This window comes from Triticum aestivum, chromosome 2D (genome assembly GCF_018294505.1).
Source record: "Triticum aestivum cultivar Chinese Spring chromosome 2D, IWGSC CS RefSeq v2.1, whole genome shotgun sequence".
Lineage (NCBI taxonomy): Eukaryota > Viridiplantae > Streptophyta > Magnoliopsida > Poales > Poaceae > Triticum > Triticum aestivum.
Genome location: NC_057799.1, coordinates 575,770,722 through 575,781,570, shown reverse-complemented (window position 1 = coordinate 575,781,570; position 10,849 = coordinate 575,770,722). Strand labels below are relative to the sequence as shown.

The 10,849-nt window shown below is 44.7% G+C and overlaps 1 protein-coding gene across 2 annotated transcripts; it reads right to left on the bottom strand.

Annotated features, from left to right (window-relative positions):
- Positions 1–5,369: 5,369 nt before the first annotated feature.
- Positions 5,370–6,587, bottom strand: LOC123050071 (zinc finger Ran-binding domain-containing protein 2). Of its 2 annotated transcripts, XM_044472910.1 has the most exons (3): positions 6,118–6,587; positions 5,873–5,946; positions 5,370–5,659 (listed from the first exon to the last, which is right to left on the bottom strand). In XM_044472910.1, the coding sequence occupies exons 1-3, from the start codon at positions 6,444–6,446 to the stop codon at positions 5,655–5,657; spliced, it is 408 nt and encodes a 135-aa protein (XP_044328845.1). In that variant the 5' UTR covers positions 6,447–6,587; the 3' UTR covers positions 5,370–5,654. The 2 variants fall into 2 exon arrangements, with proteins under 2 accessions (XP_044328845.1, XP_044328846.1); XM_044472911.1 differs by lacking the exon at positions 5,873–5,946.
- Positions 6,588–10,849: the final 4,262 nt, after the last annotated feature.

Here is a 10,849-nt window from a genome sequence, read left to right as displayed (position 1 = left end):
TAAAAATACCAAAATGATTTCAAATTTATTTCTCTCCAATTTTCTAATGTAGGGAATCATTTTACCCTATTTTCCATATATTTTATTTGTGGAGAAAATAGTTTGAATAAAAACCAAATAACCCCAAATTGAAAATAATTTCAATGGGACTTTGAATTTAATTCTTTTAAAACTTCCAACTCATATTTCATATGTTTTGAAGAAGTCATTTTATCTTCTCTCATGAAAATCATTGAGTTGCTTGAAGTTTCTGAATTTGAAATATTTTCCAAATAAAATTCAAATCTTTTCAAAACCCTTTTCATTTATTTAAATGGAAGAAGTCATGTCATCTTCTCTCTAGGGTTTTGTATTTGAAAAGAATCTGAATTCACAGAGATCATAAAAGCAAGATGAAAGTTTGGGAAAGTCCTTTTATTCCTTCTCATTTAACTTTCGAAAAGTTTCGAATTTCACACAAGCAACCACACCACAATCAAACAATCTATCTTTTTTATATAACATTCCAAAATTTAGAATTTTGGGATGTTACATGCCCAAAAGTAATTGCAAATGGTATTGGTATTTGTGCTTGATCTTCAAGCTTCCTAACCTTCTTCTTCAACATCCTAAGCTCAACAGCTAGCTCTCTGTCAGTGCGTGCTTCGCCCTCCATCTCTTCTTCCGGAGCTCGTGCTGCGGCCACTGCCGTTCGTGGCAGCATGCACAACCATTCTTCATGCTCTTCTTGCAGTTCATTCATCAGAGTCTTGGCCAGAGCATTGACTCAAAGAAAGAAGCATTTCACCTGCATGAATGCCAAACAGATCAACCCATTGCTCAAAGATCCCGACCACAAAAATGGTGCAATTGCCCTGATTCTTACCCCATTCTCGCTGCACACGTAGAACGGACGATTCTGGTTCCTCGGTGTGTGAGAAACCCTCCGATCAACGCCCGCCCGGCACCGCGGACAGACGAAGACAGGCATGTCCACCCGCGCCCAGCTCTGCATCCGCAAGGTGGCGCGGGAGCTTGAGGAAGACATGGATCTCGGAGCCGAAGGGGATCTAAACGCCGCCCGCCCTCCACAACTAGCTTCCCACCGCCGCTCTCTCTCTCTCTCTCTCTCTCGCCGTGGTCACCGCCATGCTCTCTGTCACCGTGGTCACCGCCGCTGTCTGTCGCCCGCTTATATAGCACACCCGCAACGGCTCTCTGCTCAACGGCTCTCTGCTGGGTCCCACAAGCCACGCGTGCAACAGTCTGATCGTCTAGGGCGTCTCTGCCGCCTCGTCCCACCTGTAAGGGCCGAGTCAAAAGGTTGACCTGACGGAGACGGCAGAGTTCACAGAACGAGTTGGTGCGCACGGACTAGGGGCAAAACTGAGCACGATTCGCATCTGAGGGCAATACTGAGCACATGGACACCACTGAGGGCAAAAGGATAATTAACCCTATTAAAAATCTAACGTCAGATGTTTAGACATGACAAATCAAACGTTTTTATGGCAAATTAGTTGTTGCGGGGATGGCAATTTCTTTTAGCAAGCATGGCAAATCATGGCAAAAAACTAAACTTTGACATGATTTGTCATGCTTGCTAAGGGAATTGCCACCTCACGGCCACTAAATTAGCCATGAAATATTTCAGTTTGTCATGCCTAAAAAACGGACGTCAAATTTGTAGTCATGTTCATGGAGTATGTGTGCCTATGATATCAATTTCTCTATTTGTAATACACCTAAGAAATCATTGTTTCTAGGTCGACCAAGTTGAGCATCTCAGAGACCTAGAGCTGCATAAAAAATGTGAAAAACTATATTTTACATCCTTGACTCTTTTTTTCAAGGATACACCATGGAGAGGTGTATCAATATCATAGAAGGAGAGCCAAACGACTGATACAATGTCTTTCGGTAAACAATTCACAACACCACGACTACAACGACAAGAGATCAAAGACCGCATCTCGACCAGCACTGGACACCTAAAAGCACAACCCCGACCACATCTCAGGTTGGGTCAACGCACTCTTCACCCTTCACACCTAGGAGTCAGCAAGTTAACAGCATGATCCAACCGAAATTGAAGAAGGCATCGTCCAAGAGTACTCAGTGACGATGTACATTGCGCCCTAAGAGCCGGTGACTGGCTCTCACAATAACCTAAAGATCACCACTGTTTGCTAGGCTTGTTGCGGAAGATGCTCCTCCTTGCAATTATACGTTCAATGGTCATGAGTACACGATTGTTAGGGCTGCTGTAGGCCGGTGAGGCTGGCTCGAGTTTAGCCCCACCTTGCTTATGGGGGGAGGCCATGACCAGCTTATAAGGGAGAATATCCCTCCTCCTTTCAGTCCGGGCTTTTGGGATGGAGTGGACTCTCCGCTGAATGCTGGCCCATGTGCGCATAAACGTCCAAAACGTGGGTGAGTGTGGGCTAGGCCGAGTTGAACGCTAACATCTGGTATCAGAGCCAGCATCGTCATGCCTTCCTGTGGGGCTTCTTAGGGGATGGGATGTTAGGTCTGCTGTAGGCCGGTGAGGCTGGCTCGAGCTTGGTCCCACCTTGCTTACGGGAGGAGGCCATGACCAGCTTATAAGGGAGAGTATCCCTCCTCCTTTCAATCTGGTCTTTTGGGATGGAGTGGGCTCTTCGCTGAATGCTGGCCCATGTGCGCATAAACGTTCAGAAAATGGGTGAGTGTGGGCTAGGGTTGGACGCTAACAATGATGGGCCACTACCTTACAGATAATATCTATCCTCCATGGGCCATATTTGTCAAAATAATTCCACAACCAAAATGTAGCAAAAGTTCTCACTTTGCAACACGTCAAGAGTCTACTAGAAAGGATGTGGAGAGAGGTTTCGGTGTGCTTCAGAAGCGCTTTGCAGTCGTTCGTGGCCCTGCGAGTATTGGAATTACAAGTTTCTATGGTAAATCATGACTTGTTGCATAATCTTGCATAACATGATCATTGAAGATGAGAAAGAAATGTCTAAGAACATTCGGTACATCACCAATGGGAATCCTGTTAAGCTAGAGCATGATCCAAAAGGGATTCAAGCATTCCTTAAAGCGCATCGGAGGATCGAGAACCGAGAAGTTCATACCCAGCTCCAGCATGACCTTGTTGAGCATTAGTGACTCTTTAGAACACAATATTAGCCCTCAAATGGCTTGTAATAGCAAGACTCATTTAGTTGATCACTGTCCTATGCTTTTGAAGCTAGGCAATCTAAACATCAGTCATTGTAAAATTATGGATGTATCATGTTCTTCAGATTAATGAAAGGCGCCATCCCTTTGTTCAAAAAAATCTGCCATCGATGTCCAAATTTAATGGATTTAATGACAGTTAAGACCCCCTTCCAGAATCTGGAGACATTTAGGCTAGAGCTAGTGAAAATATTAGGATGACTTTGTTGGTATCTTGCTTGATGATCACCTGCAGCTCAAGAAACGTGTCAACCCGCGGCTCAAGAAATGCATCGACCTGCTAGATGCTTTGGTCAGGACGGCCCTTAAGTGCGCAAGCACAATCAGATCATGATATGCTTTCAGGCTAGTCCTTGTTCCTCTTCTAGTTTGCCAGTGGTAGTTGTTTGCAGTTGAGTGTCACTGAGCACGCATGTAAATTTGGAGGCTGGGAGAAGAATTCACCATGTCAATATCATCACTAGTTGAGAACAACAGTACACACCGAAATCTGGAGTATAATATTTATGCTGTGTTCGCAAGTCAACGAAGAGGCCCGCTCCGTTCGCAAATTTGGATTTGTCTTTTTTTTCATTGTCCATGGCATGGCTGCTCTTGGGAAAATTCGAGGAAGAATCTAGAAATCAAAATAACTGATGTGATGTTTTGCTGGATCAGGTTGTAGATAGAGGAAATGATGACATCGTGGAATCTAAACTGCATAGAAGCAGCACCCTAGCTTTTCGTTTTCTAGATGATGAGTTAAGAAGTAAATATCAGTAGTATATATATCACAACGTTCAGGTTTTGCATCCTCATTAGAAATGGTGCAGTTCCTCCATAATCTGGTGAAACACCATCCTAGCGCTGCACCATTTCATTTCAAACTCTGCGAAGTATTCATCCATTCTAGAGAAGCTTCAATTCATATCTCATTGCTATTTGGATCCCAGAGCATGTAACACCGGTATCGTCAGTGATGATGCTACCATTTGACCTGGTATACTAGTTATGTGGGCCTGCTACTGGTATTCCGTAGAATCTGATTATTGTTGTGGAGGTGCTTGGAGGGAATGAATATATGTTCTGTACACATGTCGGATTGTAAAAAGGTGTGCATGATGAGTGAGCAAATGGTTCAGGCTGTTTGCTGGCCCTGCACCAATTAAGAGACAAAAAGAAAAAAACACACACACACACACACACAGGTCGGCTTTGCTCAGGGTAAGCAAGTCACCACTAGTAAGGCCAAGAGGCCAAAGACCAGCTAACCAAAACCTGTGCAGGCAAGCACCAAGCACAAGCAGTAGAGAATACCATGATATATATTCTGATGCTTGGTGACCCCCCCTTCCTCTCACTCTCTCGCCCCCACACACTTGAGAAGATGTGCTCACATACACGCACACCGTCCATGATGTTTTAGATATAGACATGTCTTACACCGTGCAGCTTTGACCATTAAGCTAGTATTCATAGTATGTTAACTCATGGAGGAAAGATTGTGACTAATAGTTTTCCATTTGTAAACTCACGTACCAAGTTACTCCCTCCGTCCGGAAATACTTGTCGAAGAAATGGATAAAAATGAATGTATCGAGAACTAAAATATGTCTAGATACATCCATTCCTCCGACAAATATTTCCGGACGGAGGGAGTATAAGGCATTTTTCTGTGACACTACAGTGTCACAAAACGTCTTTTATTTTGATACAAGGGAATATATATTTGATTTTCTTTCTCTTCTATTCTACTATTAGGGCATGCAGCAGCGTGTCCACATGCATGTATATATGTAGTCTGTGAGTATGTATGTGGTGCTGGCGTGGCATTTGAGACTGAAGTGGTAATAATTAATCCTGTGCATCTCGATCGTCTCGCTTTTTCGAGTAAAGCAGAGCCATGATTGCTCCCGGAATCTCTCTATCTCGCGCGCGCGGCGACTAAAGGTTTTGGAAGAAACATTCGCTTGTGGCTGGGTGAATTCGCTGTCGCCTCTGTGCTCCCTGGCTGCATTCCCGGCCGGCCGCTTTGCATATGCCGTAAGCAATGAGCAAGGCATCTATATATGGATAGATATCGGCGAATGGAACTGCATGCGCAGCAACAGTCTAATGATTAGGAACAATTAATCTCACACCCCCACACACACACACAGGAGTTCACTCAAAAGTTGGTGCACAAATGAAGCCAAACTGGAATTTTCTCTTTCTTTTACTGAAAAAGGATAATCATTAGACTAAACCCTCGGGAGCACATGTACACGTTAATTTGTGCCCACTTATATATCTCCCTTTTCTGAGTCTGAGCGGCGGCTTACCGCTCCTCTTCCACATGACTAAACCCTCGGGTTGGCGAAGGTTTTTCTTTAGGAGAAAAAAAAAAGAAGGAAAAATCCTTGAGGACTCGTGATTGTTCTTTGCTCCAATGATACTTTCATTTTTTTAATTTTCTTTTCAGGCCTGTCTTTTTAACCTGCAAAGGAAGTAAACAAATAAAAGAATTCGATTAGATGAGATCACATGCATACAGCACCAGACCAGTTTGTCACTGTCAGGTGTAAATATGTGCCATCATCGCAAAAAGAAAAGGTGTCGATCAATATATGTGCCCTCGTTGCTCGCAAACAAGAACAAGTGTAAATTAATGTGCCGTGGGATGGGTTGAATTCACAGGAGATGAGCTAACCATAGTATGATTTGGGCGCATTGCAGCGGAAGCACTCGGTTCTGTTGGCGTAGTTTTGCACGTTACAATCCAGTCTGCATCGCCAAAACGTTAACAGGTGGTTAATTTTCTTTCTTTTCATGCCTGTTTGCATGCATGCACATTCCTTGGAAAGCTAGCTTTAATCTAGGCAGTGGAGCATGATTAACCGATTAGCTAGCTAGCTAGGTAGGTAGATATATAGGGGCCGGAGGCAGACGACGAACCTGGGGCAAATCCAGTCGCCGGCCTTCCAGCCGGCCTGGCCGGCGGCGTTGAACCCCCAGTTGTGCGCCACGGCGGCGGAGTCTGTCTTTGCGGCGCTGCACTTGAAGCAGCTGGCGCGATTGGCGTAGTTGTTGACGCCGCAGCAGCCGCAGTACCAATCGCCGGGCTTGACTTCCCAGCTGCCGCCCATGGCCGCGTAGTCCGGCCGCTCGGCGCCCAGCTTAGCCTCGCCGCACCGCTGGCAAGCGTCCCGTTTGCAGAAGTTGAGGTACTGGCACGACCTGCAACTCCAGTCACCCGGCTTCCTGCTCATCATCACCTTCTCCATCGCTATTAATAATCTTTCTATCTATCTATCTATCTATCTATCAGCTCAGTCAATCTAGCGTGCGTGCGTGTGTCTAGTCTAGTTATCAATCTAACCCAAGGAGAAGGTGATGAGAGGCAGCTTAATTAGCTTGTCTTGTGTTGGATGGCTGGGTTGGTTTGGAGATGGGAGGTGGAGCGGTCTTTTATATACGGTTTGGTGCTGCACCAGGAGGAGAGCTGGCTAGCTTAGGCCAGTTAGTTGGGGCCCAAGTAAAGCCGGACGGAAAGATGGATGCATTATTGTTCCTTCCACCTCCACCTCCATGCAGATGCAGGGCAGGCTAGATTAAAGCTGTCTATCTGGCTCATGCATCATGCATCCCCTTTTTTTCATTTCTTGCAGCAACTGGGGAATCCCTACGATTGATGGGCCTCTCCATGCTTTGCAAGCTAGAGATCACTGTGCTGTGTGTCCTCCGGTCTCCAGCTTCATCACGCAATCTCTCGTCCTCTCTTTCCTTAGTTTTATTCTTTTGTGTTTGCCAAAAGGACCAAGGACTTATATTAAATAGTACAAACTCTTTCAAAAATTGAAACAAACATCCAAATTTTGGGGTGCCCAAGTCTTCTTCCATCTGCATCATCCACCCACAGTGCACCGTGAGCAAAACTCGTGGCACGCAACCTCTAAATTTCCGTCTCAACGGAACAAACTTTTTTAAACCCAAGAGCTTGTGAAAGCAGCGTCCGACAAGTTGTTGATGTAAAGCAGAAGACGCTGACGACCGCGTTCTGTGTAGCAAATCGACGCCCTGAAGAAGCAAACGTCGGAGAAGTCCTGTAGAACGGCTCAATTCCGACCGAACGGAGTCCGGAAATACAAATATCACACACTCCGCAACAGGCCGAGAATGGCCAGCCTACGTAGTTGGTCAAGCTATTAAAAGTTTAGTCTTCGCTCATAAGTATTTAGATCCTTATAGATGAAATAAATAGTATAGTATGAAGGAATGCAAAAAACATATGTAGATCTTCAGAAGGGTGTATATATGAGAGTATTGTGCACAATCTGAGATTTAACATTATTTCATAAACATATTTAGGCCTGAACGGCAAGGATTACACGAGATTGGGGAGAAAGGTGCGGGGCCTGTCTGGTAACTGTAATCTAGTACTATTTCAATCGGGAGTGTGGCAAACAAAGAAACACATCGAAAGTGCACACTTAATCCCGAGCTCAAATGCTCCTTCAGAAACAATACCATTAAACAAATTAAAAAATCTGACTTTTTTTTGGCTAGAAACGTTGCTTAGTTTCCTTCGTGCATATTTTAGACGTGAAACCATGTTCGTGGAGGTCTTGTCAAAAATAACAAAATCAGCACTCCAACATGCTTTTAAAAATAGTCTTTTTGGAGTATTGATTTTGTTTTCTCTTGACCAGAGCATTAAATCTGTTTTTTATTTGTGTATTTTTCCACGTAATTAAGTAGAATATTCAACAGTGGTTGTTACCGAAAAAAATCCAGGATGTTTTTTTTTCAATTTTAGTGTTCACGGGGCTGCATTTGAGACGGGAGCGGAAACTCCACGTCCAAAACGCATTCACTTTGAATCTGATAAATAGACGTGCACACATTTTTACAGCACAACTAGCTAGTTGGTTGAGTTTATAAGTTTATTGTAGGTGTATTCCCTTAGATGAAACAAATAGTGTAGTGCAATAACATAAAAAAATACAGTGACTGCCAGAAAGGTGTATGATGTGGGCGAAGTATTGTAGTGCAATATCGAGGTTTAACATTTTATGAACATAAATATATTGGCTCAAGCCTCACAGATTTTGAAAGTTATTTTACGTGAAATTACTATTATTTTAAATAATTTTGGCCAAAATTTGAATTTCGACTGAATATAGGCTAAAATTTTGATATAAAAATATTTCATAGCAACGAAAATTTCAGCAGGACTTCGTTAAAATTTTCAAGCTAAGACTCCCCAAGTTTCAAGTTATTCTCCAAATCCAACCTCTGTAGGAATTGTTTTATTCTTGTATTCATGGCTTCATAGTTTTGTGCTGAAAGTTGATATCGTCGTACAAGTTAAGTGTTGGTATTATATATAATTTGATAACGATTCCTCAGTTCGGAAGTCGTAATTTCAAAGTTGAAAATCGCGATGCTTGAGCTTAAGGTTCTAGGCTTTGTACTTGAAAGCTCTCTTCATTTGTCAAAGTTGAAAGTTTTAAATTCCTGACTACAAACTCGTGATTTCCTGTTTGAAAGCTTTTGTCAAGACACCCGATGAAAGTGTCACTAGAAGCTTTCACCCTGCTGAAATTAGTAAAGCTTTTATTTCCCATTGAAAACTCATTTTTTCGCGGGTAGGGCATGGGTGGTACCTCTTTGGGAAGTAAATTGCTCAAAACCATCACATTTGTGGCTAGGGTACTCCAAAACTACCTCTTTTGCCAAAAATAACAGAAGATTACCACCTCCATGGCGAATGAGTAACAAATCGCATTAATTCAAAACTGAGCTGCGTCTAACAACAGAACTGACGGGTGGGACCTGTCCGTCGGGTTGATTGGTGAAGACTAATCCTAATCAATGTGTTGACCTGCTGAGGTGGATAGGGTCCCACCTGTCAGCCACACATTTTATTTACCCCTCTTCCTTTTCTTCCTCTCAACATGGACAAGAACGTCGACGCACTGCATGCCGCTCACCGCCCTTGCTGGTCAACGGTCGGCCGAGCCCTAACCGTTCCCGTGCTTGCGGCGCCCGTCGAGAGGCCCTAGCTGCGCCCGTGCTGGTAGCCATGACCTTGGCCGGCGAGGAGCGAGGTCGGCGACGCGGATTGCCCAGAACTAGAGAGAGTCAGGGAATAAAGGGGGAGCAAGCCAGCTTGATGAGGCCGGGAAGGGCGGCAGTGGGGCGTCCCTCCCGTCGTGTCTGCCGACGGCGAAGGCGGTTGGGGGAGGCCGGCGTCGGGAGGGAAGGCGGCTAGGGGAGGCTGACGTCGGGAGGGAAGGCGGCTGGGGGAGCTGGGTCGGGGCCGTGGCGTGGAGGGGAGGCGGCGTGGGAGGTAGCTGTAGGGGCTGCGCGGGTTTGTGGCACGGACGCCCGGTATACCGGCGCGGAGGCAGAGTCACCGGCGAGGTAGAGGGCTCGAATTGGAGCAGCGAGCATGGATCTAAGGTGCGGAAGGCAGAGGCGGCTCAGTTCTTGCAGGATCCAGGCGAGGGCGTGGTAACGGTGGCGGCAGGAGGGCTTGTCGGGGTCACCACGGAGGGGAGGGGGAGAGAGGGCCCACCCTTGGCCACCTCAGCATATTGTCCACATAGATATGCCACGTGGACCCAACAGGTGAGCCAGCCCTGTCAGTTTTTGGGTTAGTCACGGCTCAAGTCTGGACCAGTGCGATTTGCTATCCACTTGGTGCAGAAGCGGTGGTCTTGTGTGGTTTTTGACAAAACCGTGGTAAAGAAGTATCCTAGCCATAAATATGATGGTTTTGAGAAATTTACTCCACTTTGGGTGACATTGCCGGTAGTATAGTGGTGTGGGGAGGGGGAGAAACTACATTGGCATAGCGGTAGTTATTTACTTACGTATTTCTTAAGGAAAGTGGTCGTCATTTCTTAACACCTTGTTACACAAACTCCATACAGTTTTTATAACTGATAACTTTAACTAAACTAAGTTAGTGCAATCGTATATTCGTATTCTGCCAGTTTCAACATGCAGGACGGGACTGCACCGACACACACACCTAAACAAGACCCATTCTTACTAATCTTTGTTAAACTATGAGCCACTTCATTAGCATTTATGCTAATATTAAAAATCCTAAAATCGGCAGAGATCCATACCCACCATCTTGAAGCCCATGTTTCTGATGTAAAGGCAGTACGACTTTTCCAAAATAATAGGAAGCCGAAACTCGGATCGATACAAAATCCTTGGATTGCACGCATGAAGCTCCTCCTCCACTGATGTGCAGATTGGGACAACAGCCCCAACAGATTTTCAAACCCGGCACCACCCCACCAATTGTGCCTGAAGATGAGCGAGGATCGAAGCTAGCATCAAAATTTACCTAAGGCTGGTCGTAATGATAGTATCATAGCTAGTATCATGCATGTCAACTAGATAATTTTGATGAGGTGTCATAGAATTAAATGAAGAAAGAGAGTGTTGAGTATATCATATCATTATGCCATATCATAATAAATGTTATGCTAATATGGGTCATGCATGGCAATAAATAAAGTACTACATGATACTAATATATGATACTATGCATTAGGGAGGTAGTATCATACACTAGTATCATACGCATGATACTAGTATATGATACTCCCCATTACAATCAGCCTAATTCCATCAGGCTTGAGGGGGCTTCCATACTGCAGCCGAT

Coding starts and splice junctions, on each gene's coding strand:
- LOC123050071 (XM_044472910.1), bottom strand. CDS start 6,446: ATGGAGAAGGTGATGATGAGCAGGAAGCCGGGTGACTGGAGTTGCAGG. Junction 5,947..6,117: donor GGCGACTGGATTTGCCCCAG/GTTCGTCGTCTG, acceptor TTGGCGATGCAG/ACTGGATTGTAACGTGCAAA.